Source organism: Mus caroli, unplaced genomic scaffold, assembly GCF_978045245.1.
Source record: "Mus caroli unplaced genomic scaffold, Mus_caroli_1 scaffold_13, whole genome shotgun sequence".
Lineage (NCBI taxonomy): Eukaryota > Metazoa > Chordata > Mammalia > Rodentia > Muridae > Mus > Mus caroli.
Window position 1 is genome coordinate 22,034,551 of NW_028227268.1, and position 27,119 is coordinate 22,061,669.

Genomic DNA, 27,119 nt, shown 5'->3' on the forward strand with positions numbered 1-27,119 from the left:
AGAGAGAGTCCCAAACGCCACCCAGTCAGCCTGGGCTTCACTAGATCCTTTCAAGTTTTTGAAATGTAATGCTCTTGAATGCAGAGTCCTAGAGTCTTTATCCCCAGTGAGGCAGGATAGCCTTGAAGGCAGACAGACCCTGGTGGGAGAGAAGAGGCTCTAGGCATTCAGGGCAGCTCTGGGATACCCTGGCACACTCCATGCCCCCTTCCTCATCCTAGAGACCTTGACCTGGGGCAGGGCAGGGTCTCCAAATAAGGCCCATGTAGAACAGGAGCGTGAGGCTGCACTAACCCCTGGGCAAGGAGAACTGGGCTAGCTGGGCAGTGGTGGCGCATGCCTTTAATCCCAGCACTGGGGAGGCAGATTTCTGAGTTTGAGGCCAGCCTGGTCTATAGAGTGAGTTCCAGGACAGCCAGGACTACACAGAGAAACCCTGGCTCAAAAAACAAAACCAAAACGAACAACCAAAACCAAAAACAAAAAAGGAGAGCTGGGCTCCACCTTGTGTGGAGAGAAGGCACAGGCTTCTCAAGTCCACATCCACCCAGCTAAGTCATCTTTAGCCTAGGTGGGACGTGGAACGTGGCACCTGATCATGCTCCCTCCCTCCACTTTTGCCAGGACAGGGACTGTGTCCACAGGACTCCTTCCCTCTTCCCCTCCCTCCCCTTCCCCTCCCTCCCTCCCATTTGCTTTGGTTCTGGTCTGGCTGCTTCTTCTCTCTCCCGAGGGCTCATAAAAAGGAACACCACGGGCCATTCTGACTCAGAGAACCTGCCCCTTCCAGTTACCTCTTGCAGGAAGTACCTGAGATGAGCCGTTGTTGGCCTCTGCGTTCCCAGGGTGCCACAAATGCAGCCTTGCAGGGCAAGGTAGAAAAAAAAAATTCCCCGTTCTCCGTTCTCCCCGTTCTCCAGCAGACAGATCCTAACTGTTTGGAGTCTAACCCAGTGGCTTCTGATGCCATACACAAACAATTCGAACTTAGGGCCCCTAGTGGGCCCCTAGTGCCTCACTTCAAATGGCTGCTTTCAGAGAAATGAAATTGGCATTATCAAATTGACTGCCTCAAGATAAAGCCTGCTCTTTTGAACTCTAGTCCAGCAAATACCACCCCCACGCAAGTAGCCCAATAGGCTAAGTTAGATAACTTCTCTTCCTAATGGAAAAGGACCTCACCCCCTGCAGAGGAGTGCTGTTTCTGCCCACAGTGTTTTATTCTTTAAAAACAAAAGGATTTAAATATTTTTATATTATATGTGTATTTTGCCTGTATGTATGTATACCATATGTTTGTGTGTTAGCCAGGGTTTATATTCCTGCACAAACATCTTGACCAAGGTGCAAGTTGGGGAGGAAAGGGTTTATTCAGCTTACACTTCCACACTGCTATTCATCACCAAGGAAGTCAGGACTGGAACTCAAGCAGGTCAGAAAGCAGGAGCTGCTGCAGAGGCCATGGAGGGATGATTCTTACTGGCTTGCTTCCTCTGGCTTGCTCAGCTTGCTTTCTTCTAGAACCCAAGACTACCAGCCCAGGGATGGCACCACCCTTAATCACTAATTGAGAAAAATGTTCCTTTCTCTGTGATAAGTCCAGCTTGTGTCAAGTTGACACACAAAACCAGCCAGTACAGTATGTTTGGTGCCCTTGTAGGTCAGAAGAAGGCATCGGATCCCCTCTGTCTGGAGGAGTTACAGAGGGTTGTGAGTCACCACATGGATCCTGGGAACCAAATCAGGTCTGCTACAAGAACAAGTGCTCTTAACTGCTAAGCCATTGCGCCACCCCCCACAGTGTTTGTTCTTTATTAAGACTCTCTTGTCAGTTCTGGTCTGGTAAATAAGTTTCACCTGCACCTCAGATTTGTTGTTCCTTCTATGACACTCTAAGGTTCGTGCCCTGTCAGGCAGCTTTCCATGTTCCCGGGCTGCAAGGAGCCGAGGGAGCTCTCACATCCTCACTCGTCATTATTTTGATGGTTTGAGGCCTAAATAATATTGGCTAGACAGATCTAAACGATGGCCTACGTAGTGACTAGATGTTCCTATGCCTCCCAAGACTCCTCGGCTATTTAATACAGTCGGGGGATGTCTCTCAGGTGCTGTCGCGGTGGTGGCTGGCTGCTGGCCCACACAGGGCACACTGTGACCTGTGCCAGCTTCATTCCTGTGGGGTTGAGAAGCAGTGCCTGGAGACCTTCCTGCCTAGTGTGGGAATGCCTGAGGGCCCTGATGATGTTTCTAGAGTATCTGACTTTTGGGAAATCAGAGCAGGAAGGAGTCTTCCTTCAGGTCACGGGGGCCTGAAGAGCCCACAATGCATCAGATGTTCCCAAAATTCCTCTCAAGTTTACCTTACCCTGCTTCACAAAACCAGCTCCTGAGACCCAGGGCTTCCCAGAAGGCCTCTCCTTCCCACACCTGTTACCCTTTTCAAAATATTCTGCTTTCTTTCTAGATCAAGACCAGAGTGTCAGTGGAATGTCGGGGTGCACACGGCGAGGGAAGAGGGTGGTACTGTATCGAATGCAGCCGATTCTAGTTTTTCTTTGTGTGTGTGCATGTGCATATGGGTACAGAGGCCAGAACCAACTACAGTGTCATTCCTTATCTCTTCAGGAGCCATTTCTATCTATCTATCTATCTATCTATCTATCTATCTATCTATCTATCTATCTATCTTTCTTTCTTTCTTTCTTTCTTTCTTTCTTTCTTTCTTTCTTTCTATCTATCTATTTATCTCTCTATCTCTCATCTATCTATCCTCTACTTATCAGACAGGGATTCTCATTGATCTGGGGTAGACTAGGCTGACTGGCCAGCAAACTTGAGGGATCCACCCATCTCTGCCCTCTAGCACGGACATTAAAAGTTTGTACCACCATGCCTGGTTTTATTTATTTATTAATGTGAGTTCTTTGGATCTGTGTTCGTTACTTCTCTATTGCTGTGATAAAGCACCACGGCTTAGGAAACCTACAGTAGGGAGGGCTTACTTAGCTTCTGGTTCTCCAGGGATAAGTGACATTCATGGTGGGACAGCGTGGCAGAAATCCTCAGACATGCCATCTGGAGCAGTTGCTGAGGGATTACATCTTGAACTACAAACATGAAGCAGAAAGAGCACACTTGGAGTGACATAAGGCTTTGACATCTCAAAGCCTATCCCCTCTCCAGTGACAGACTTCCTCCAACCAGACCACACCTGCCTAAACAGCACTTCCAAATGGGGACCAAGTACTCATATATCCAAGACTGTACGGGGACATCTCATTCAAACCACCACAGGCTCCAATTCAGGATCTCATGCTTGCATAGCAAGTTCATTACCAAGAGTCGTCTCCTCAGCCCCAAGTGCAGCCAGCTCTAAATGTCAATAGACGTGTTTCTTGGATAGTATTTAATTTAAAAAACAAACAATGCACAAATACATTCTTGCAGAAATGGAAACCACACAGATCAATGTCCACTTCTGCCCTTTAATCAGCTTCTCCCTGAAGAAACCTCTCCAGTCAGTCAGTTTGGACAATTCCTTATCAAACACGCTTATATCTATATTCATATACACCTGCAGAAATAAGTTATCTTTAACTTATTCAACTGTATGCTAATGTGCATTTATCATATGATGTGTCATGGCCTCCCGCTGCTTTTATTACACCCAACAACTCATTCTTAAGGTTTTCCAAGTCACCGCGTGTTGACATTACTCATTCTACTTGATTTCCGCTCCTGTTCCTCCCCAGCTGTTATGTACTTAGCTACCTGCTCACTTGTAATTGCTTCTGTCTTTGCTTCTGTCTTTTCACTATTGCAACAAGGCTTCCCAGACCACCCTTTGCCGTGACTTCCAGAGCAAGGCATTCTCTGGGGGTAAACGAGAAGAGTCGGCCAGGTGGCTTGTGTGACCTTAAAAATGGAAGACACTGAGAAATATTACCTGTCACCTGGCTGCTGCAACCTCCCTCCCTGTAGTTTCCCCAGCACTTGAGAAGATGCACCTCTGCAACTTTTGACCGGGGCTGTGGTACAGTCCCTCGAACGATTGCTTAATGTGTCCTAGGCCTTGTGTTAGCTTTCCAGCACTGCAGAAAAACAAGTATAGTGGACTGAAATCTCAGTACCTGGGAAGTAGAGCCAACAGGTTCAGAAGTTTGAGACCATCTGTGGCTATATAGTGAGGCTGAAGCTGGCTTGGGATACAGGAGACCCTGTCTTCAAGACAGAAAACCAACCAGTCATCAGCCCCTCTGCACTCATGCCTCCCGGGGGGAGGGGGGAGTAAATCTCAAACCTTCCCTCTCCCCTGGCTGGAGAGAGATGGCCACCTGGCTCCTTTAATTGGAATGGGTGGGGATGGGACAGTGCTGCTCATAGAAACTTTCACCCAGTTCCTTTCGCCTTCCTTCCCAGATGCTTGGAGCTCTGGATTCCAGACCTCCTCTGAGTTTCCTGTTCTTTTCTCTTCTTAGACCTTAGACCTTGAGTCTCTCCTACCACACCCTTGTTTTTGAGAAGACATTTCATCTTCCGCCGCTCTCCTGCCTCTAACTTTCCTTAGGCAACCCTTTATTCCTGTCTCTGCAGGGCTTTAGGAAGGGCGAATGTTAAATATGCACATCCAATCTACTCTCTCTCTTGCGTTCTTCCTCTCCTTCCTTCCTTTCTTCTTTTCTTCCTCCTCCTCCTTTTCCTCTTCCCCCTTCTCCTCCTCCTCCCCCTTTCCCCCTCTTCCTCCTCTTCCTCCCCCTCTTCTTCTTTGAGACAGATATCTCCTGAGTGCTGGTATTAAAGGTGTGGCCCCACCATTTCATCAAAGCACATAACCCCTTATGTGCTGCCAAGCTCTTAGTGAGGAGAAAAGCTTGCATTTACAGCTGCACCTTAGCACCTAGCAACATGCCTGGCATGGATGAAGGGGTTTGGTGCGTGCCTGGGTTCAGTGAATGACAGAGTGAGACACCTTGAGTACTCTTGAGGGGGAAGAGGAACAGGCTGCTACCTTAGACAGTGGCTGAGTTCATGAATTTTCTTCATGTCTATCTTTTTCTTCTCCATAATGAGTTTATCCCTTCTGCTAGGCAGAGATTGGAGGAGGAACTGTGCTTGCATGGCCCAGGGACTTACCAAACACAGGAGCAGAAAGGGTCGAGCAAGGACCTCAGTGGGTGGTGACGTTATGACTTCCTCAATCGGACTAGTCTTTCTCCAGGCTAGTAGAGGAATGTGTCTGACCTCTATACAGTGAAATCGGGAAAAGTCATATGGTGGGACTGTGGCTCTAGGGGGTTAAAGGTCTGTGCTTGAAGCCTAGCTTCACCTCTTACCTTGGTTCAGTTGTTAGCCTTTTGGGCCTGAGTCTTCTTGACTATAAAATAGGGACAAAAATACAAAACTTACCAGATTACTTGAGATAATGTATGTGAATTCTTGCAGGAAGGCCCTGGATAGTAGAGCTGGCAATGGCCACCTGCTGTCACCACTGTTACCGTCATTATTATTTTTGTCATCATGCTGTCAAGACTCATACACACTGTTCTGTTCTTCTTGGGGACTCACACTCCCAGATTCCTTCTAGTGACCCCCAAGCCTTTCCACACTTTCTCAGGGATTAGGAAGTTTCCTCTACCTTTGAACTGCTTTCCTGTGAGAACTAGAGATCTTCTCTAAGTGGAAAACCTTCTGGAATGTATCCAGATGGAGATGGAGAGTCTCCACGTGAGAGCCAGGGCTTGGGAGGTGATCTTGGCTCTCTTCAGGAGGCATGTGATCTCAGACAACTCGCCTTGCTTCTCTGAGCCCTTGGATTGGAGCAGCCTTTCCTGTCGTTGGGAGGCTATTGTTAAGATTCACCAGACAAAGGAGCCCATGGCCCTGTGTATTGGGAAAATGTGAATTAAACAGAGTTAGACAATACTACTCGCGATTATAATTATGACAATCATATACTATTTAATACTAATAACATTATATGATAAAATAATAATAACAAAGCAATTTGAGTGGTAACTATTAGCCAGGTGCTCTGATTAAGCCCTGCACAAGCACATCCCATTGATTCCTTTAAATAACTCCATGAAACAGGCCTCCTCCTCCTCTTCCTCCTCCTCTTCCTCCTCTTCCTCCTCTTCCTCCTCTTCCTCCTCTTCCTCCTCCTCCTCAATTTACAAATGAGACAAGTTTTCATGGCCTCTAGTACTGTGCATGGTGGATTTAAAAGTCAGCTAGAGCCACCACTCTTATGGACAAGTTCTTTCTCACAAGTCTCTCATCACAGCTTGGCTGGGGGGCGGGGCTGGATTGAATTCTTCCTGGGTTTCTTCCAGCCGACCTTGCACCCCGGCCTGGAGAACCCCAGCTTTGGAAAGGAGTTTCTGTGACTGGCTTCTCCCCTCCTGCAGACAGAGTGAGCCGAGACCCTCAGTTCCATCTGGTATATGTGAGGTGTTCATTTGGCTTTCCTGAGATCCTGATATAGTCAAAGCCACTTAGCTCTAGCTTAGATGAGAGAGAGGCAGCAGGGTTTTCTCTCTGTGTGAGCACTCAGTGACTAGGATCACAGGTCTGCCCGGGGCTGGCTGTCTTTGGGGGTAGGAAGAGTTATTTATGGGCCGGGCATTCTTGGGGGCGGTGAGCAGAGCCCCCAACTACACTCCAAATCCTAGGTTGTGGGGCTGGGGTCAAGAGGTTGGAATCTGAGCACCTTGGCTGTGGTTCTCTGGCAAGTTACTGTCTCTGTTGGAGTGATTTCCTTTTGCTTTGAGATGGGCAGAGAATCTTGTTTTCTTCGGGCTGTTGTAGGCTCCAAAGACGTCTGAAGAGGCTTTGTAAGGTTGCTCCCAGGTAATGTCACTCTGGTAGGAGTGACAGAAAGCTCCAGAAGCCAAGGGAACACAGAACACAGCTATTTCCCTAACACTGTTATTCGTCCTAGCCTCTGTTTCTGGATCCAAAGTTCCTTTCTAAGACCCACCAGTCAGACCTGAGTAACAGGGGCAGGCCTGGATTTAAAGCATAGTAACAAACTATCTGGCCAATCTCTTCCTTCACCTCCCCCAGGGAGCAGGCCTCCTCTTTAGGGCCAGATAAGGAATGACTCACAGTGGCTAGCTAACTCTGGCCACTAAAACCTTTATGAAGCTTCAACCACACCCTATTTCCTGACTGGCCTGGGGCTCCCTAGAGTCCTTCTACCACTGATTCCCTAATTTATAGTCACTCGTGGAAGGTGTGTGTGTGTGTGTGTGTGTGTGTGTGTGTGTGCAAGTGTGTGCAAGTCAAATGTGTGTGCATGAATATATAAATGTGTGTGTGCGTGTAAGTGCATGTGTGTATATGTGTGTGTGCAAGTCAAGTGTGTGTGTGCATGTGTATATAAATGTATATAAGTGTGTAAGTGTGTGCCTAGGTGTGTTTGTATGTGTGTGTATATGTGTAAGTGTGTACATGTGTAGGTGTGTGCATAAGTGTGTGCATGTGTATATGTGTGTGTATGTGTACGTGTGTGCAAGTTGTGTATAAGTGTGTGTGCATGTGTATATGTGTGTGCGTATGTGTATGTATGTAAAAGTATTGTTGCTGCCTTCTTCCTAGAGAGGATGGTGGCTAGAAGATAGTGCTGGGTTTTAGAAGATCAAATTCTTTATATAGTCATAGAAAACCCTGCTGATAATGTGAAGACAAGAGGACTGACTTTGAACACTCTTCATTTCACAGGGGGAAACTGAGGCCTTTGAGCTAGGAAGTGGTTGGCCCATCTCCCTGTTCCCAATCCCCCTCTCAGGACGCACAGGGTTTCTGTCCTCAGACAGAGACAGCTCTGACAAAAGAAGAAGGTACTGCGGGCCACCACTAAGGACTGTTGAGATGGGGTGGTCAGGCATTTGAGGGTGAAGCTATCGAAGTACCCCTATAGTGGGTATCAGGGGATCCGGCCCAAGGGAAAGATCCAGAAAGATCTGGAATTGTTGCACTGCGGGCTGGGAGTGGAGAAGGGCTCCTTCCATTATGAAGATTTCCCACTCTGTGCTGCTGACTTTAGCTCACTCTCTCCTTCACCTCTGTTCTAGGAGGGTTCTGAGGTCCCCTGGATTCAGCCTGCAGCCTTTTAATACCTCCTCAGGACTGCTCAAGGGGGACAGCTTCTGTGCCATTTCTGTCTCTGGGTGGAAGGTGCCAAATGCCTTACGGGCAGGTGATCTGCCTCAGCCAGGCTGAGAGTCTTCATCTCCGGCTTATTAAAGAAACTCAATTAGAGGTCTTGTTAAGTGCGTCTTGAGACTTAGGCAGGGAAGGGTGGAGGTGTCTTGGTGGGGGTGAGGGTTGATTTTCAGAGCTGGGTCAGCCATGCTTCAGATTGAGCATTTAACAGGATTGTAAAGAAGCCACTTTGGTGGCCTAGTGTTCCCTGCAGCTGTACCTATTGCCACCTAGGACATTGTGGCAGCAGGGTGGGGCAACCTTGTCTCAGAAAGTCAGGAAGCCTGGAGCTTAAGTGCACGAATTTTTATCACAAGGAGGGAGGGATTTATTAACGTTATTCCAGAGGGGACACTCTGAGAGTAAGTTACTGAGTTGGGGCTCAGAGGGGTGTGATTTCTAAGGGTGTCAAATTCCTGGAGGTTTTAAAGGGCCAGGGTGATAGCGTCACTCCGGAAATTAGAGTTGTCTAAGCCCGTGTAGTAAGGGGCTGAAGAGCCAGAAAAGGGACGTGACATGTTGGCAGTAGCTTTGGAGTGGGCTGGGGTGGGGCAGCTCTGGGAAGGACTGAGACCTCTGGCTCCTGGGAGGGGAGAGGTAGGAGCAGAATCGCCAGGAATTGACCAATGGGGAAAGAGCCCATATTTGCACTCTGGGAGCTTGGAAATTTCTGATACCCGCCCCTTCAACATCTCCATCCCCCTTCCCGCCCCGGGCATAAAAAGCCACAGGTGAGGGCCTTGTCACTCCTCCTGCGGCCAGAAGTTCTCAGACCTGCGTCCCTTTTCCCTTCGCTCTGGTCTCCCTCCTCATCATGACTTCCTATAGCTATCGCCAGACCTCAGCTATGTCTTCCTTTGGGGGTACGAGCGGGGGTTCAGTGCGCATTGGGTCAGGGGGTGTTTTCCGCGCACCCAGCATCCACGGGGGCTCAGGCGGCCGCGGCGTGTCCGTGTCCTCCACCCGCTTCGTGACCTCGGCCTCCGGGAACTATGGCGGCATCCGCGGTGGAAGTTTTAGTGGGACCCTGGCTGTGTCCGATGGGCTGCTGGCTGGCAATGAGAAGATCACCATGCAGAACCTCAACGATCGTCTCGCCTCCTACTTGGACAAGGTGCGCGCCCTAGAGCAGGCCAATGGTGAGCTGGAGGTGAAGATCCGCGACTGGTACCAGAAGCAGGGACCCGGACCCTCCCGAGATTACAACCACTACTTTAAGACCATCGAGGACTTGCGCGACAAGGTGGGTAGTGGCCGGGCCCTGGGAGGTGCACCTGTTGGGGTGGTGCGGCAGGGCGGGGAGGTTGTGGAAACTCAGCCCGCGCGGGTGGACAAGCCCGTTACTACGAGCCGGAACCCGCAGGGTGTGGCACAAAGTCTGGGCTGGACCCTGGGATTCGAGTGGAGGCGGGGTGGAAGGGAACTGAGACAGGTTAAGTGGGTGGGGCTTTCGGAAGCGGTGGGGACCTGCTTGGATAGTCAGGGATATCCAAAGAGAGCAATTTAACACAGCTTGGGGCTGCCCAGATATGAAGATCCCGAGCCGCAGCCTCATCTGGGGGTGGGGTGTTGGGGAGGGCTGGGGAGCTGCAGGATATTAGTCTGTAGGCTCAGAGGTCACCTGAGCCTGTGGCCCTCTCCTGGGGCTCTTCAGCATTGTTTTCTCCGGTTGTGCTTGTGCGTGTCTGGTTTTCTTTACAGCAGCTGTCCTCTCACTCTCCTCCTCTCCAGCCCAGGGGACCACCTAGGCTCACACGGAGCTATGAGAAGAATGTAAAACCTGGGGGCTGCACAGTAAAACCAGATCTTAAAAAAAAAAAAAAAAAAAAAACCAAAAAACAACAACAAAAAAAAAACTTCCAGTGAGGCGTGGTAGCTCAGGCCCGTAATCCCAGGACCAGGTGGATGAGTTTATAGCTATGCCCAGCTACAGTTAACTTGAATCTAGTCAGGGCTACATGAGTCTCTAGGCTCCCACCCGTCCGTCAAACGGCCCCGAACAGACAGACAGACAGACAACAACTCTAACACGAAACAAAAGAAAAATAAAAATAATTATTTTAGTAAGTAAGAGGGAGCTAGAAGTCTTGACCCTCTGCTTCTGTGGACCTCTCTCCTGGAGTACCAGGTCCAGGGAAGACAACCTGCAAGTCTCTGAGGGCTCCAACATCCAACAGGCTGGTTGGGTGGGGCATTGCCTTCACTCCTAGGGAAGAGCTATGTCCTGAAGAAATGTACCAGAGACCAGGCAGGCATTTAATAGCTTCCTCTCCGCTAGTGCTCCCAACATGCAATTCTCAAGAGCATTTTCCAGGGCTGTGTGAACTTAGCATGGAGCTAGACACACAACACAGCAAGCAGCTAGAGAGGTGCTTTTTGACCCAGTGATGGACAGCTAGAATCCTAGGCGGCACACATCTTTCTTTCTCCTGCTTTGTCCCTTTCCCCTCCCACACACTCCCAGCACGCATATCTAGAAGCAATTCTTACTCCGCTGTGAATGCTCTCCTCTGGGTTTTTATATTCTGTTGTTTTCGTCAACAACCCCCCCCCCCCAAACTATCTATGTAGCTGAGCGTGGTGGCTTATCCAGCATTGAGAAACTGAGGCAGAAAGAAGGACGATGAAGTTAATGCCAGTTGAGCCATACAGTGAGACTCTGTCTCAAAATGTCAAACCAGAGCCGGGGCGCAGTGGCACACACATTTAATTCCAGCACTTGGGGAGGCAGAGAAGGTGGATCTCTGTGAATTTGAGAGTCCAGGACAGCCAGGGCTACAAAGAGAAATCCTGTCTTGAACCCCCTAGTCCCTCACCCCCAAAGTCTAACAACAAACCAGAGGAAACCAACCAACCCAACCCAAACCAACCCAACCCAACCCAACCCAACCCAACCCAACCCAACCAAAAACATTAAACCAAAATAATCCTGCAGATTCCAACCCAGTGACAGGATAAGTGGCCATGACCTTAATCTCTGAAAAACACTGAGCCCTGGTACTTGAATTGGTGGTAAACTTGATGATTTAAGTGAACCCCTCAGACCATAGTCTTCATATTGGGTAAACTCAGGATTTCCAGTCACGTACAGTGGTAGTACTAACCTAGGAGTGAGGCTGAGTTACCATGAAGGGAGTACAAGGTGGCACATCACCGAAGGCAGAATGTGCTCTAAGTGTGGGACACAGACAGGGATAAGTGTTGCTTTTCTTTTCTTTAGGATTTATTTATTTATTTATCTATTAATTTATTTATATGTATATTGGTGTTTTGCTTGCATGTATGTCTGTGTGAGGAACTGGAGTTGCAAACAGTTGTGAGCTGCCACGAGGGTGCTGCAAATTGAACTCAATTCCTCTGGAAGAATATCCAGGGCTCTTAACCTCCGAGTTACCTCTCCAGTCCCTGGGATAAATGATCCTTTCTTTCTTCCTTTCTTCCTTTCTTCCTTCCCTTCCCTTCCCTTCCCTTCCCTTCCCTTCCCTTCCCTTCCCTTCCCTTCCCTTCCCTTCCCTTCCCTTCCCTTCCCTTCCCTTCCCTTCCCTTCCCTTCCCTTCCCTTCCCTTCCCTTCCCTTCCCTTCCCTTCCCTTCCCTTCCCTTCCCTTCCCTTCCCTTCCCTTCCCTTCCCTTCCCCCTCCTTCCTTTGTTTTTCTTTCTTTTTTTCCTGTTTTTTTTTTTTTTTTTTTTTTTGTGTGTGTTTTGAGACAGGGTTTCTCTGTGTAGCCCTGGCTGTCCTGGAACTCACTCTGTAGATCAGGCTGGCCTCGAACTCAGAAATCTGCCTGCCTCTGCCTCCCGAGTGCTGGGGTTAAAGGCATGTGCCACTATTGCCTGGAGGGATAAATAATTCTTTTTTTTAAAGATTTATTTATTTATTATAAATAACTACACTGTTGCTGTCTTCCGACACTCCAGAAGAGGGCGTCAGATCTAGTTAGGATGGTTGTGAGCCACCATGTGGTTGCTGGGATTTGAACTCAGGACCTTCGGAAGAGCAGTCAGTGCTCTTAACCGCTGACCCATCTCTCCAGCGCTGACCCATCTCTCCAGCCCAGGATAAATGATTCTTAAAGCTTCATGTTTCTAGGTCCTTTTCAGACCACCTGCACAGGTCTTAGCCATGTCCTTCTGAAATTGCCTCTTTGCCTGCTTCCCTTCACCCAACCTCCTTTACAGTGTGTTGCGCTCCAGCTCTGGGGCTGTGAATCAATGTCAAAGCCTCCCAGAGAGCAGACTAGTGGGTAGTGTCGAGGGAGTGGGGGCTATTCATTCCTCTCTCCTTCTCTGGGAAGAAAGTAGATCGATAATACTGGTTTGCCAAACTGGTGCCAACTACCAGCCTCCTCCCTTCCAGATCCTTGGTGCCACCATTGGCAACTCCAAGATTGTCCTACAGATTGACAATGCCCGCCTGGCTGCAGATGACTTCCGAACCAAGTAAGTGTCCCTGCTTTGGGGGCTGTGGAAGCCAGGAAAGTGAGATAAGAGCAGCAGCAGGTCTTATAGTGCTTGATGCAGTAGAGGCCCTTCTCCACCTGAGCTGGCTTGAAGCAACGCCCCCGCCCCTGACTCCTAAACCCTGGGAAAGTTGGCAGAGACACAGAGCCAGCACTAACCTGACTGCGACTATTTCTTTGGAAAGGTTTGAGACGGAACACGCCTTGCGTCTGAGCGTGGAGGCCGACATCAACGGCCTGCGCCGGGTGCTGGATGAGCTGACGCTGGCCAGGACTGACCTGGAGATGCAGATTGAGAGCCTGAAGGAGGAGCTGGCCTACCTGAAGAAGAACCATGAGGAGGTGGGTCAAGCTGGGCCTTCTCTCCATTTTGTCCCAGGATTGGGAGACACTATTATCTTGGGCTTACTGACCGTGACCTCATCTCTTACATCATCAGTATGGCCCTGGCTTTGATCATGCCTCTCGCAGTCTCAGCAGGGTATGGCAACCACGACATTTACTCTCCAGTGCTAGCTCCTAGATCTATACCTCCAAACCAGCCGTCTTCAGCTCAGGGCTTGGGGGAGTGACCTGATCCAAGTTCAGCATGTGTAGGTCTTGACATGCCCTTGACTGTGGTGTCTTCACAGGAAATTACTGCCCTGAGGAGCCAGGTGGGTGGCCAGGTCAGTGTGGAGGTGGATTCCACTCCCGGCGTCGACCTAGCCAAGATTCTGAGTGAGATGAGAAGTCAGTATGAGATCATGGCCGAGAAGAACCGGAAGGATGCTGAAGCCACCTACAATGCTCGGGTATGCAGAGGATGCTGGTATCCCGTGAGGGTGGCGAGGAGAGACCCTGAACCCCCACCCACCCACTCACAGAGAGAAGCTTGTTGCTTATTTTTTCCCTCGACTTGTCTTGTTACAGATTGCGGATCTGAACATCCAGGTCGACATCCACACTGAGCAGATCCAGCTAAGCAAGACCGAAGTCACGGACCTTCGACGGACCCTCCAGGGCCTTGAGATTGAGCTGCAGTCCCAGCTCAGCATGGTACGTGTCTCCACCCTACGGCCTGCCCACTTGTGCCCTGGCAACCTCGGTTGCCTGTGCCCGTGTTCAGGAACCTGCCTCTGCTGAGTCACGTCCCCTTTCCCTCCCCTCAGAAAGCTGCCCTGGAAGGCACGCTGGCAGAGACGGAGGCCCGTTATGGAGTCCAGCTGTCACAGAAACAGAGCGTGATCAGCGGTTTTGAAGCCCAGCTGAGCGACGTGCGTGCCGACATAGAGCGCCAGAACCAGGAGTATAAGCAGCTCATGGACATCAAGTCCAGGCTGGAGCAGGAGATTGCCACCTACCGCAGCCTGCTGGAGGGCCAGGAAGCCCATTACAACAATCTGCCCACCCCCAAGGTCATCTGAGCTACCAGCGAGACTCCCCTGGGAAGGGGCCTGACTGGGGTGATAAAAGTTTACTCCAACCCCTCCCTCAACTTGTCAATAAAACTATCCTCCAAGGGAAAAAGGATGTCTTGCTTATTTCAGCTGATAAGGGATGGGTCATGTCTTAGCCCCTTGTTTTATTTGAACCAATGTCCACCCTGTCCCAGGACAGGGAGAGGGCACAAAAGCATATTGCTAGAGCTATGGCAATTCGGGTTAGATAAATGACCTGTACAGAGGGAATCGTTCTTTTCGACAATCTTGTTTCCCCTTCAGAGAGCTAGTGGGGTTTAGAGAGGTCTGGTGGTCGGTTGTACTCGGAACTGCTGTAATACACAGAAATAAAAAGTGAGGTGTGCACAGGTCAGAGGTTAACATAAGCGCTTCTGTACTCACCCCTCTGTCCTTCAGAGACAAGGTCTGAGCCTGCGGCTCACTGATTTAGTTGGGTTGCCCGGCTGGTGAGTTCCAGGGACCCACCTTGCCTCCTCGTGTTGAGATTGCAGAATGCCACCCCTGGCTTTTTGTTTTGTTTTGTTTTGTTTTGTTTTCTTTTTATATTTATTTATTTACTTAGTGTGTGTAGCTCTGCATGCACAAGTGTGCCGCTGTGCTGGTGTGAAGGTTAGAAGACAGCTCTTAGGACTCCGTTCTCTCTTTCTACCCACATGTGTTCTGGCGATCACACTCAGGTTGTCAGGCTTGGTGGCACACTCCTTTACTCACAAAGTCACCTTGTAGCCCCACACCGGCGCTTCATGTGGGCGCTGGGGATTTGAACTCTGACCCTCATGCTTGCTCAGGAAACATTTCCCCCGCTGGAGCTTCAAGCGCGGGATTTGAACCAACCGGTCCCAGATTTAGTTTTCTTTCCATTGTTCTCTCTTCGGGTTGGAATGTAAGTTATGAAGTGAATGAAGATTGAGCACCTACTATGTGCCGTTAATTAAAAATCAACCCTTGAAGGTAGGATGAGCTGCATTTTATACAGCAGGAAATGAGTTCAGAGAAATGAAATCCTTGGTTGAGGTGCACACAGCTAGACAACACAGTCAGAACTAGCATCAGAGCCGCACAGTTCCTGGCCGCTGGGACCCAGGTGGTCTCCTGGAGTTGACAACGTTTTTCCTACCTAGCCTTGCTCCACATGAAAGTTCAGGACAGGGACCTTCCGAGGCCTTTGGTCCTGACATGTTAACCCACACTGGAGCTTTGGGATTTAGATGTTCTGTTTAAAAACAAGGCTGGACAGGGTGTCCTTGTCTGGGTGTGCTTGTGTGCAGGTACCAACACATTCCTTATGCAGCAGCCCCGAATAAGCCCCTGAACACTCACCAGCTCCGACTTGGGCCCAGGGCCGGCAATGGATCTGGGCTGTGACCTAGACCTCCCACACAGGCCCCCAGCTTGACATGTCTGGAGCCTGCCCTGAGCCCATAAAGGAACAGAATTGCAGCTTCCTGGTACAGCTCTGCCCCTGGGTAGGTAGGGTGACCCTGCGGTTTACAGTTCAGCTGCCAAGAGCTGAGGACAATTCAAGGGAAATAATAGACCCATAAAACAAGGCCTTGGCTACAGGGTGCTGACTCTCACTGTGACAGTTGGCAGGGGACAAGTGAAAGACATTTGTCTTACTTAGTACCCCATCTGAGGCCTTTTAGGGAAGCATGTTGAATGTTGGCTGCAGCCCTGTGCCCTGATTCTTGCTAAGCCTGAAGGAGGTGCCCTTTGTTCCTTCCCCTTAGGGGTCTCTGTAACTTAGCTTGCTCCAAACCATAAGGCTGATTATAAAAGCGTGGTCTCAGAGCCTGGTTCTTCCCTTTCCTCTCCCCGCCTCTTGCTTGTGCCCCCCCCCCGACTCCCGCCTTTCAACACCCCTAATCTCCTTCCAGTGCTTAAATTCTCAGGAGAATTTGAGCTGGTGGCAGAGGCCAGGCCGCACCCCAGCCTCAGATTGCCCGGAGATCCTTGTCCCTGTCAATAAAAGCCTCCCTTGTCACAGCCGAAACCCTCCCCCTGCCCCAGGGGCCCCTGGAATGTGACTGTGGGGTGGGGTGTGGGCCCACACAGGTGTGGCAGGTGACTGGGCCATCAGCACTGAAGGCTGCAGGTTGAAGTGTGGGACGAAGCCTTTCTTTGTGTGTGCAGGGTGGAAAGGCCTGAGAGTTGTTTATGGGGTGATTGGGGGACAGAGATGGGGTTGAGAGTAGAGAGGGTCTTTCTGCCATGGCAGTCATCATGGCTACTACTCCAGATTGTATCCCATTTCCCATCAGCCACCTTGCTTTGTCTATCCATCAGTTATATCTACGTATGGAGTTATTTTCATTTTCCTTGCATAGACTGAAGCTCTGAGAGACTGGAGACTGAATCATTGCCCACAGCGGCACTCATGCTGAAAAACAGAAAACAGAAAGTGGGACTCTAAGGTTGGAAGTTGCGTACTATATTCCGAGTATTCTATCCCCGGAATCAACCTAGGAGTCAGGAAAGCTGTGAAGCGGGGAGGGGGACTAATGTTTAGGTGGCTTCCTTCTGCATATGCCATCTGGGTGCTCATGACGGTGCTGCGGCTGGATCCTGACAATCCATTTTGACCCACGATCCAGGCTCAGCAAGGCTGAGCTAAATGACAGACAGTACCCAGTTAGTGTCTACCCACTGGGCAGCATGGCCTCACCTCCAGGAGGGAGGTGCCTGTTCTAGAGACACCTGTTTGGCTACTATGGGCAAAGGCCAGAAACTGGTACATATCTCTCCACCCTGATGATGAAGAAGCCCCAAACCTCACCCAAATATGTGCTCACAATAGCCATTTGGACTGATCAGGGCCCCTTCCTTCCTCCCTCCCTTACTCCCCTTCTTTCATATGTGTGAAGGCCAGAGTTCTTCTTCAACCTCTTTCCATCTTCTTTTTTTTTGGGAGAGAGACTTTCTCTGAGCCGGGAGCTCATCCATTGGGCAACCTGCAAGCCTCTTTGGGCTCCACAGAGGAGCTACTTGTCCCCACCCCCTACCCCATGCTGAGGTTCTAAGCCTCTAACACTGTGCCTGCTTTTACATGGGCATTGGGAATCTGGACTCTGGCTTGTGCAGAGAATACTCTATCAACTGAACCATCTCCCATGCCCCAAGATTAGAGACGTGTGCGAAAGGCAGGAAGACAGGTGCCACTCCTGGCCTGGGCCAGAGAACGGAAGGAAAGCCACCCCAAGGGCTGCTAGCGGAGAGACAGGGTGCAGAAGGGAGCTGGCTGGAGTCCAGTTCTCCCTCACCCTGGGGTGATGGAAGATGAATTGTTCTCTGTGTTAATTGCTGGGGCCGCCATGTCTGCAGAGGCTTTAATGAGCTCTGACTGATCTGGGTTTGATTATTTTTCTTTGGAAGGAAAAGACAATATCCTCCCACCCATAAGACAATACTATACTGTCTGAAGCCAGCACTGGGATGCCTGGCTTGCTGTGGAGATGGTGGAGAGCTCACTCTTTGGGGTCTGTAGTTCTCCTTTTAACCTAGTTCAGATAACTGGAAAGTTTTCTATGTCTTGCTTGGATGGTTGGGTGGGGGTGGGTGGGGTGTAGGTGAATGAGGGGCAAGGAGGTGGGGGCGAGTGAGGGGTTTGAAGGACCTGCCATAGTCCAGGCAGTTTCCTTTTTCTCTGGGCCATCCTGTTTTGATAGTGCCCCCCCCCCCCAGCCCTTTGGGTCCTAATTTCATTCCGTCTGAAACTTGGGGCTTTCTGGGCAGCCCAGTTAAGCTCTGTGTCATCGGATTAGACGGGACTATGAACACAAAAAATACTTTGTCAATCATGAAAGTACAAGGCAGAAGTAAAGGATTATCCTGTTACATCAAAAAGAAGGGTCATCTGATGGCCAGCTGGAGCTGCAGAGCCTGAGACTATGCCAAGTCCGAGGAAAGTGTTCTTCTGTGGGGCTTCTCAGGGTTATCAGGAGGTTCAGGTGGCGGACCTGCACCCATCACTGCTCTTGGATGGATGATGGGGAGTCAGGAAGGGAATCTAGAGCTTCAGCGCATTCCACGAAGTGAGAGTTCTATAACCACTGAGCCTTAAAAAGCAACACGTATTCAGTTTCACAGGAGTCACTGGTAGAGATGGGCATTTAAACCCAGACCCAAGGCACGCCAGAGTCCAATCCACTTTCCTGTATTGCAGCCCCCATCAGGAGCCCTCCTCTGGGCTCTCTTCAGTCTGAGAGGCACTGCCCACAGTACCCTTACCTTAGAGAAACAGGGCTATTAAGTTGATGGCAGAGGACCCTCCTGAATGTGGCTTTCTACCTGCTTGACAACCCCCCTTCCCCCCCTCCCTGCCTTACCTCATAGTGTTGAGGCAGAGCCTCTAGCTCGGCCCCTCCCCAGCTGGCAGCAGTTGACAAGGCAAATGGGGGTTAATCTGGGTCTGCTAAGCAGCGACATGTCTTTTGCTAGAGAAGGCGGGGGCTTTCTGGAACTTGCCAGAGTCTTATCTGCAGAGGTTTGCCCCAACGTGTCTTGGGAGCAAGCAAAGGTTTAGTGACATGTGCCGTTGGCAGGTGACAGGGTGATCAATCAGACTTCTGTCAGCTCAAACCTTCTGGGCTTTTGTGAACCAGCCAGGTCATTGGCGGGGGGTGGGTGGTGGGTGGGGGAGTGGGGGGAACTGCAGAGGCAGGAGGGACTTCTGGAAGCTGAGTGGTGGGAGTAGGACAGAACATTCCCAGGCACCAGGGATGGGACAGGGGGACAGATACTGGTTACCTTAGTTGGGACTTGACTCAAGACCCTCTCTTCTGTCCCCAGTTTGCCCCGAGGACACCTGTGCTCTCACTCCTAGGGACTTCCATGTCTCAGAGGCTCACACACAGTCCCTTTGAGTTGGCAGCACCCAGCAGCCATGGGAGAACCTGAGAGCAGGGAGCTGCCTACCTAGGGGTGAGGCTCACAAGCTGTCAGTGGGGGGCAGAGCTGGCCTAGCTGCTCTAACGGGATGGGACATGAGAAACCTCAGAAAGTGTGCTATGGTGAGAGTGTGCTCTTTCTCCTAGAGTGAGAAATGAACCTGTAATCCCAGTGTTAAAACTATGGCCTAGGGCAAAGCCCCATTAATTCTGAATCATCTCTTTTGTTGCATTAAGAGAAAAAAAAACAGGAAAAGAAAAACTCCCTACAAGTGAGTTCTGTGGAGGTGTGCGGGCAGCTGTGTTTGTCTGGAAGGCAGAGGAGTTGGCTCCGCTCAAGGGGAGGAGAAGAGGCCCCCACCCCCTCTGAAGGGTATATAAAGAGTCCCAGGCTAGGGGCAACAGGCGCTGCAGTCTGCTTTCAGCCCAGCTCAGACACTCTTGCTAGAGTCTCTCCTGCTTGCTAGGGACAGGAAGGCACAGGCTGCCTGACTGACCATGGCCACCACATTCTTGCAAACGTCTTCCACTTTTGGAGGCAGCTCTACCCGAGGGGCTTCCCTCCGTGCTGGGGGAGGCAGCTTTGGTGGAGGGAGTCTCTATGGGGGAGGCGGAAGCCGAAGCATCTCTGCTTCTTCTGCTAGGTTTGTCTCCTCGGGGGCAGGAGGGGGTTTTGGGGGTGGCATGAGTTGTGGCTTTGGTGGTGGTTTTGGTGGAGGCTTTGGTGGGGGTTTTGGCGGTGGCTTCGGTGACTTTGGTGGTGGCGATGGAGGTCTCCTCTCTGGCAACGAGAAGGTGACCATGCAGAACCTCAACGACCGGCTAGCCTCCTACCTGGACAAGGTGCGTGCCCTGGAGCAGGCCAACACTGAGCTGGAGGTGAAGATCCGAGATTGGTACCAGAAGCAGAGCCCAGCCAGTCCAGATCGGGACTACAGCCATTACTTTAAGACCATGGAAGAGATCCGGGACAAAGTAAGTCTGTCAAACAGATGGATGGAGGTGGCTCGTGTTCAGTACACATCTGTAACATCAACATTCCTACTAAGTCCTTTCCTGCAGTGTAGCTTTGGCAAGGTCGGGACACACCTGCTTTTCAGGCATGAGCGAGAGCAAGTCTGTTCCCCCTTGGCAGTGCTGGGGGAGGAAATGGTCCTGAGACTCTGACTTCATTACATGGGGATGCAGGTGAGGGCAATGGAAGAGAGGGACTCCTCTCGAGCGACAAAATTTGCAAGGATTTTTGTAAATGCTTTCTTTAACTTTTTGGCTTGAGCACTGTTCAGGTGCAGCTTTGTAAGTCCTAAATACCAGGACTGTTTGCTTCAGCCCTTAAAGACGTCTTTATTGCTGCAAACATTGTTGGGTTTTAGGAGACCAGGGAACTGGATATAGGCTGTGCCACCCCCCGCCCCACTTTCCCTTTCACTAACGGATCTGTTTTTCTTAGCCTCAAATGCTTTCCTTAGCTGCTGTCCAAGTTCCCAATGGGTTCTGGAAACCAAGGGCTCTGTCAAGGCATGTGAGAGGCAGCCAACTGTGAGCTGAGCCCAAGTAGGCTGGTGTAGCGTGTCTCTGGAGAACCCTTACCGGACGGAGCCAACTGTATCCATTGCAGCACTGTTTTGGCTAGCCATGTCCCATAGGCAATTCCAGGCAATTTTCTATGCCCTGAAAGTATCATAGGGAAGGTAGCTTGGGTCATCGCAAGTGAAGCTCAGAGGAAGTGAAGTTGGGGAGTGGTTGGCAAGGGGGCAACTTGGGCATTGGACAGAAAATCAGCAGCTCCCTGAGGTGCGACTCTCTGTCTCCCACAGATTCTGGCTGCCACCATTGACAACTCGCGCGTTGTCCTGGAGATTGACAATGCCAGGCTGGCGGCGGACGACTTCAGGCTCAAGTGTGTTCCCACTGTCTTGCCCCTTTCTGTAGACTCCCTTTCCCCAGCCTTCCTCCTCCCTGACTCAGAAACCTGGGCCCTTCACATTTCTTGACTTTGGCCCCTTTCCTTTCCCAAGGTATGAGAATGAGCTGACCCTGCGTCAGGGCGTGGAGGCCGACATCAACGGGCTGCGCCGGGTGCTGGATGAGCTGACCCTGGCCAGGACCGACCTGGAGATGCAGATTGAGCAGCTGAACGAGGAGCTGGCCTACCTGAAGAAGAACCATGAGGAGGTGACAGCAGGACAAGGGTGGTGGGAGGAAGTGACCATCTTTTGTCACAGTCTGCAGAGGGCTTAGTGGTTCCGAAATGCACCCCAGGGGCCAGGTGGAGGAGAAGGAGCGCTATTCTTTCATAATCTGAACCCTGAAGGACTGGTTTTCTTCATGGGCTTATTGTCTCTAGGTCCTTGTTCCATAGGACCCAGAGCAAGAGCGATCCTCAGAGCTGAGGGGATCCACGTGATCCAATGGGGAACAGAGGCATAGTGACGCTATGTGCTATGTGCTAAGGTCACACTAAGAGTTAGACATAGTCAATGTTGACCCTCAGGACTCCAGGTTCTTAGGTCTTATTTTTAAAAAATAGCCTTGTCTCTAAATGGTCTCCCTCACCTTGCAGGAGATGAAGGAATTCAGTAGTCAACTGGCTGGCCAGGTCAATGTGGAGATGGACGCAGCACCCGGGGTGGACCTGACGCGCATGCTGGCAGAGATGAGGGAGCAGTATGAAGCTATTGCAGAGAAAAACCGTCGGGATGTAGAGGCCTGGTTCTTCAGTAAGGTGGGTCTGAGCCCCTCCTCACACCCCCAACCCCAGCTCTGCTCTACCTCTCCTCTCCTCTCCAGAAGCCTCTGAGGAGGCCCATGAGGCTCATGTTTCTTATCCATGACTTGCAGACTGAAGAGCTGAACAAGGAGGTGGCGTCTAACACAGAAATGATCCAGACCAGCAAGACGGAGATCACAGACCTGAGACGGACCCTGCAGGGGCTAGAGATTGAGCTGCAGTCTCAGCTCAGCATGGTACGGTCACTCTGGCTTATTGGGCAACACAGGGACCCATTGTCCATGGCTGGTAAAGCCTCAGCCCTCACTCCCAACAGTGGTTATTCTGGGCGGTCCGTCTCATCCTTCCTACCCCTCTACCTTCAATGGCTTGCCTCCTAGCCTGATGGGTCTATAAATCTCTTGCCCTACCAGAAAGCCGGGCTGGAGAACTCTCTGGCAGAGGTGGAGTGCCGCTATGCCACACAGCTGCAGCAGATCCAGGGGGTCATTACCGGCCTGGAGACTCAGCTGAGCGAGCTCCGCTGTGAGATGGAGGCTCAGAACCAGGAGTACAACATGCTGCTGGACATCAAGACTCGGCTGGAGCAGGAGATCGCCACTTACCGGAACCTGCTCGAGGGCCAGGATGCTAAGTAGGTGGAGGGAGAGAAAGAAGGGGGGCAAATGGGTTGGCATCCAGGGCATTCCAAGAGCTGTGTTGTTGAGTGGAAAGAGACCTGAAGAGTCTGCAGTCTCCGTTCTGGTGTTTGGTTGTCACTTTGGGTAGATTGCTTCCACAGTCAGGACCTGTGCTTCTCCTGTAAATAATGGACAGGACATTGCTACCGCTCTGAGTCTGTCTGTCTGGGATGGGAGGTGTGATGGATTGACCACCAGGATGTCCTAGGTCCTAGAAAACTGACGCGTGGACTGGAGAGGACTGCTCAGCTGTCCACTGGGGGGTTCCCTTAGGGGGACTAGCTGTTTCTTCCTTGGCTAACACCTACTGTCCCTTCTCTTTCAGGATGGCTGGTATTGGTGTCAGAGAAGGTAAGAGAGAGTCAAACCCTTTGGTGTGGGTGGAGTGGGGAGGAAGGAGGAAGAGATAAATACCCCAATAGGGTTGGGTACTCCTGTTTCAGAATATACTCTTTCACCTTGGACCCAATGAGATTAGAAGTTTCCTAAGAACCTTTCAGGCTGTGCAGACTTTGTCTGGGGCTTGCCTTTTTACCTGATCTCACCGTCTCACCATCACGCTGATAGGATAGGATACTCACAAGGAACTGCTGTTCACACATAGCTTAACCCTCCCTGCTCAGTCCACACCCACCATATCACTCTTTAGGAAACCAGCTCTTGCCTCTGATGAGCAATTCACCATAGCTCTTGGCAGCCCCTGAAGGTGTGGCCAGGAGCTATTCTCAGGGGTGTAGTCTGTTTTCCCAGAAACTAAGTCAGCTTCTGGAGGTCCCCCAGGCTGAAGCCTGCTACTGTATGTTTCATCTGCAGCATCCCTGGGAGGAAGCAGTGGTGGCGGTGGCAGCAGTAGCAGCAGCAGCAACTTCCATATCAGTGTGGAGGAATCAGTCGATGGAAAAGTGGTTTCTTCCCGTAAGAGAGAAATCTAAGAGTCTGGTGCAGGAGAGAAGAACCTTGTCTTCCCTGCTCTCCCTGGGCTGAGAGAGGCACTGGACATAGAGGCTGGGAGAGCAGGCTCCAGTCTGTGCCTTAGAGGATCTCTCTGCTTTCCAGTTTGTGGTTCTGCATGCTCTTCCTATTGCAGCTTTCTCGGCTTCCTTCTGAGTGTAGCGGTGCAGGAAGCAATAGATCTTTGTATGGCAGCTGTTCCTTCAATAAAGAATCATGTTTCTTTTTACAAGTGCCATTTGGCTGTGTATCCAGTGTGGTTGTGTGTGCATGTGCGTGTGCGTGTGCGTGTGCATGTGCGTGTGTGTGAGACATCCAGTTCTAAGAGGGTACCATCATTCTGACATGACTGTATTTTTTCTTCCTCCCTAATGATAATACATACTTCATTCTTGAGTGTGCAGAGTGTTTTGGCCCCCGAAGGTGGATGCTTTTCTTCATTATCCCATGGGGTGGGGAGGGCTGGGTAGGGTGGAAGTGGCCCTGGGGGAGTTTCCTAGAATACTTTGGGACACCCAGCACAGAATACATATCTAATACTTATTTTTCAAGTGACTGGTGCTGGTCCAGTGTTCAGCTGTCCCTATGCTAGGTACACTCCTCTATGTGTCTGATTCAGTACTCATCACTGTAGGTGTTCAGGATTTGTCCTTCCCATCTTAGAGATGAGGATCATGCTATTACAAGCATGAAGGGCTTGTCTGGCAGAAGGGCACTGGGGCTGGACTGGATCTCATACTTATATGACGTCATAACCAGATCTTGTTCTGGGAATCCCAGGACATAGCCCTTCACAGCTTGTTGCATGTCCCTGTTCCTGGTTCTACCATTATCTCGCTCACTGAGCTTTTCTTTCTGTTTAGCTGGGTACATTTAGCGTTCAAGATGACCAGCTAAACCCATCTCTGTCCCTCTGTAAAGTAGACACCCCCTAAAAGGCACATAAGTCACCTAGAGGAAAAGACACTCTCTTCAGGAAGCCCTCTTTGATTTTCCCAAGGTCAAGTCTGAAGCAACTCTGGCTCTTGCTGCTTTCCTTCCTCCACATCTCCATGTCTGCTCCCAATTCCCAACATCACCTGGGGCCCTTTAGAGCAGCCATCTCTACACACACCTGTTCATTGCCTCTGGTCTGGGGCTACTTCCTCTGAGCCCAGATCTTACTGTCTTGGACAGAGTGTAGGAAAAGAGGGTGTGGAGAGAGCTGGGTACCTTAGCTGGGCTGTCAGGCTCTGGGGTGAGGACTGGGGATAGGAGGAAGATGCATTTGTTTGTTTTAGTCCTGCTGGGAAGAGCAGGCAGGAGGAAGCTCTCCCTGGTCTTTAAGGGAAGCACCAAGTCTCTGTGGAGGGTCTGAGTTGTCTCCAGAGGCAAAGCCCCTTCTCTACAGACCCTTGATGGAGATACTGCCTGCTCTTCCAAAGGGACGACACGACTCCAGACAACACAGTGAGGCTGGACTTCCCTAGGCTGGAGGAAGATAGCAGGATTATACTGTGTGCCTGCACTATGGTGGGCCCTGCATAGGGCCTTCCATGATACCATCTCACTAAGTCACCCAACAACACTGGGAAGGGCTTTCAGCCTCTAGAGTCAGTTTCAGAAAAGGAAACGGAGGCCCAGGAATGTGAAGTAATTTTAATAAGGTCACAAGCCAGAAATGGCAACACTGAGTCCTGATGAGTCTCTCTGACCCCAGGATCCTTGCTTTCCCCTCAATGACAGGAGGTAGCAGGAGCTGAGACACTTTTTTTTTTTTTTTTTTTAAAAGAGAAATGGTCACTGGAATCCATTTGTGACCTCCAGGAAGCCTGTACAAATGTCACAAAGAAATGCTATTAGAAAGATTGTCCTGGCATCTGACCTTTGTCTCTCATCCTGTGGCCTATGCTCACACGGACGCTTAAGATATTAATTACAGCCTCTGCTTATCCCCAACCTGAGAACCACCAGGTTCTGTACCAAGCCTCCAGGTACAGAACCCCTTTGGCCCAGGTAATAAAAGCTGGTAGCCTGGTTCCTGCTCTGTCTCACTGGCCTTTGGGGCCGCAAGGAGAGGTCTCAGACCAAACCGGTATTTGGCTGCCTTCAGTTTGCAAAAACAAGCAAACCAACCAACCAACCAACCAACCAACCAAATAAACACTTCTGTCAAAGGTGCAGAAAGGCAAGAGGGTACAGACTGAGGGTGGCACTGGCTTGCTTTCTTTCTCCTGCAGCCAGACCCAGAGTATTTGGGAGGAGGGGAAGCCACCTCTCTGGCAGGCGATATGGCTTAGCGAGTAAAAGAGCTTGCTGCCAAGACTGATGACCTGAGTTCAAGCCTCAGGATCAACAGAATAGGAAAGAAACAACTTCCATAGGTTGTCCTATGACCTGGATATGTGCACTTAGGACAATCCCACTTCCCCCACCAATAAGGTATAAAATAGGTGTACAAAATATAGTGTGTGTGTGTGTGTGTGTGTGTGTGTGTGTGTATGTGTGTGTGTGTGTGTGTGTGTGTGTGTGAGAGAGAGAGAGAGAGAGAGAGAGAGAGAGAGAGAGAAGCGAGCCATGGCTGGCTTCAAACTCCTGTATAGCTAAAGATGGTCTAGAACTTCTGATCCTCCTGCTTCCACTGGGTTTATATGTATGAGCCACCACGCTGCCTTGGGGTACCTATTTCTGCTTTCCTGGGATCCCCAGTGGTGCTGTCAAGACATTTTTCCTCTGCCTTAGCCCTGGAGATGCCTGTATCATGAGATAGCTCATGTCCTATGAGCCCTTAAATAGTTTCTGGGCAGAACACACCTTCTGTGTGTTCTAGGCTGAGGTCAGGCTTGGGTTCCAGCCAACCCCAGGAAGCAGGTAGCAGGTGAGACCCCTCCCACCTCTATAGAAGAGGGCGGCTATAGGACTGGAGATTATGGCCTTGGGTGTGTCTTTGATCAGGTTGAGCTTCCCAGAGCAGGCATGAGACATGAGAGCTACCATATCTCTGAGGGCTGAAGTCAGTCCTTTTCCTTCTCTGAGCCTCAATTTCCCAACCTGTCCGATGAGGAGTATGACTGGATATGGTGACATGGGACCTTTGAGAAGAACCAGGCACTAGACCCTCTGCAGAATCCCCAGTTGGCTGCTACATTAGTGTTTGTTGACCTCGTAGTACATGGAGTTGCTTCTTTTTATCTTCTTTTGCCCGATACACCACTCTTTACAGTCTCTAGTCCCTTAGATGTGTGTCTATGTGGCAGTCACTTGCAAGTGCAATGGGAAGGAACAGGTCCAGTCTCTCCTGGGACTGGGAGCTGGTGTAGCTTACTGGATATAGCTTCTGTGTGCCATGTCTTATTATTTGCACCCATGGACAAAGACCTTCCCCCGCCCTTGCCCCAAAGATTCCCAGCTTTTCTGCATCAGGAGCTATGTTTAGAGATATGACCTAAGATCGTATCTTCAAATACAGTAGAGGAAGTGATATAGGAGTCAGCTGCCAGCTGCTCGGTTGCTATGGGTGCTATGTAGGGACCAGAGAGGGAGGAAGGTGAAGCTGTGTGTCAGGGCAGGGTGGAGGCTCAGGAGGATTTTCAGATTGGCCATCTAATAATGAGTTTGCATTTCCTCCCAGGGAACTCGATCTCTGACCCGTGTCTTTTTCATCCCGGGTATTTGATAAGTCTTAGGCACTCACGCATCTAAGACTTGTTTTTCAGTTGTGGCCATTCAGGCCCTGGGAGGTTGAGTAACTATCTTAAGGTCACACAGCTACTTGGTGGCCAGTGGA

At 50.5% G+C, this 27,119-nt stretch overlaps 2 protein-coding genes across 2 annotated transcripts; both read left to right on the forward strand.

Annotated features, from left to right (window-relative positions):
* The first annotated feature begins 8,927 nt into the window (after positions 1-8,927).
* Krt19 (keratin 19) lies at positions 8,928-14,162 on the forward strand. Its single transcript, XM_021176374.3, has 6 exons — positions 8,928-9,448; positions 12,561-12,643; positions 12,849-13,005; positions 13,296-13,457; positions 13,576-13,701; positions 13,815-14,162. The coding sequence occupies exons 1-6, from the start codon at positions 9,020-9,022 to the stop codon at positions 14,067-14,069; spliced, it is 1,212 nt and encodes a 403-aa protein (XP_021032033.1). The 5' UTR covers positions 8,928-9,019; the 3' UTR covers positions 14,070-14,162.
* A 5,193-nt stretch (positions 14,163-19,355) lies between these two features.
* Krt15 (keratin 15) lies at positions 19,356-23,551 on the forward strand. The gene is made up of 8 exons (XM_021176274.2): positions 19,356-19,966; positions 20,809-20,891; positions 21,010-21,166; positions 21,555-21,716; positions 21,833-21,958; positions 22,136-22,356; positions 22,728-22,753; positions 23,216-23,551. Exons 1-8 carry the CDS (start codon positions 19,490-19,492, stop codon positions 23,332-23,334), a joined length of 1,371 nt encoding a protein of 456 aa, XP_021031933.1. The 5' UTR covers positions 19,356-19,489; the 3' UTR covers positions 23,335-23,551.
* The last annotated feature ends 3,568 nt before the right edge of the window (positions 23,552-27,119 follow it).

Excerpts from the sequence above, each read along its gene's own strand:
- Krt19 (XM_021176374.3), top strand. The coding sequence starts at position 9,020 with ATGACTTCCTATAGCTATCGCCAGACCTCAGCTATGTCTTCCTTTGGG. Across the intron at positions 13,006-13,295 it reads TGAAGAAGAACCATGAGGAG|GAAATTACTGCCCTGAGGAG; the intron begins GTGGGTCAAGCT and ends GTGTCTTCACAG. Across the intron at positions 13,458-13,575 it reads AAGCCACCTACAATGCTCGG|ATTGCGGATCTGAACATCCA; the intron begins GTATGCAGAGGA and ends GTCTTGTTACAG.
- Krt15 (XM_021176274.2), top strand. The coding sequence starts at position 19,490 with ATGGCCACCACATTCTTGCAAACGTCTTCCACTTTTGGAGGCAGCTCT. Across the intron at positions 21,959-22,135 it reads TGCAGTCTCAGCTCAGCATG|AAAGCCGGGCTGGAGAACTC; the intron begins GTACGGTCACTC and ends TTGCCCTACCAG. Across the intron at positions 22,754-23,215 it reads TGGTATTGGTGTCAGAGAAG|CATCCCTGGGAGGAAGCAGT; the intron begins GTAAGAGAGAGT and ends TTTCATCTGCAG.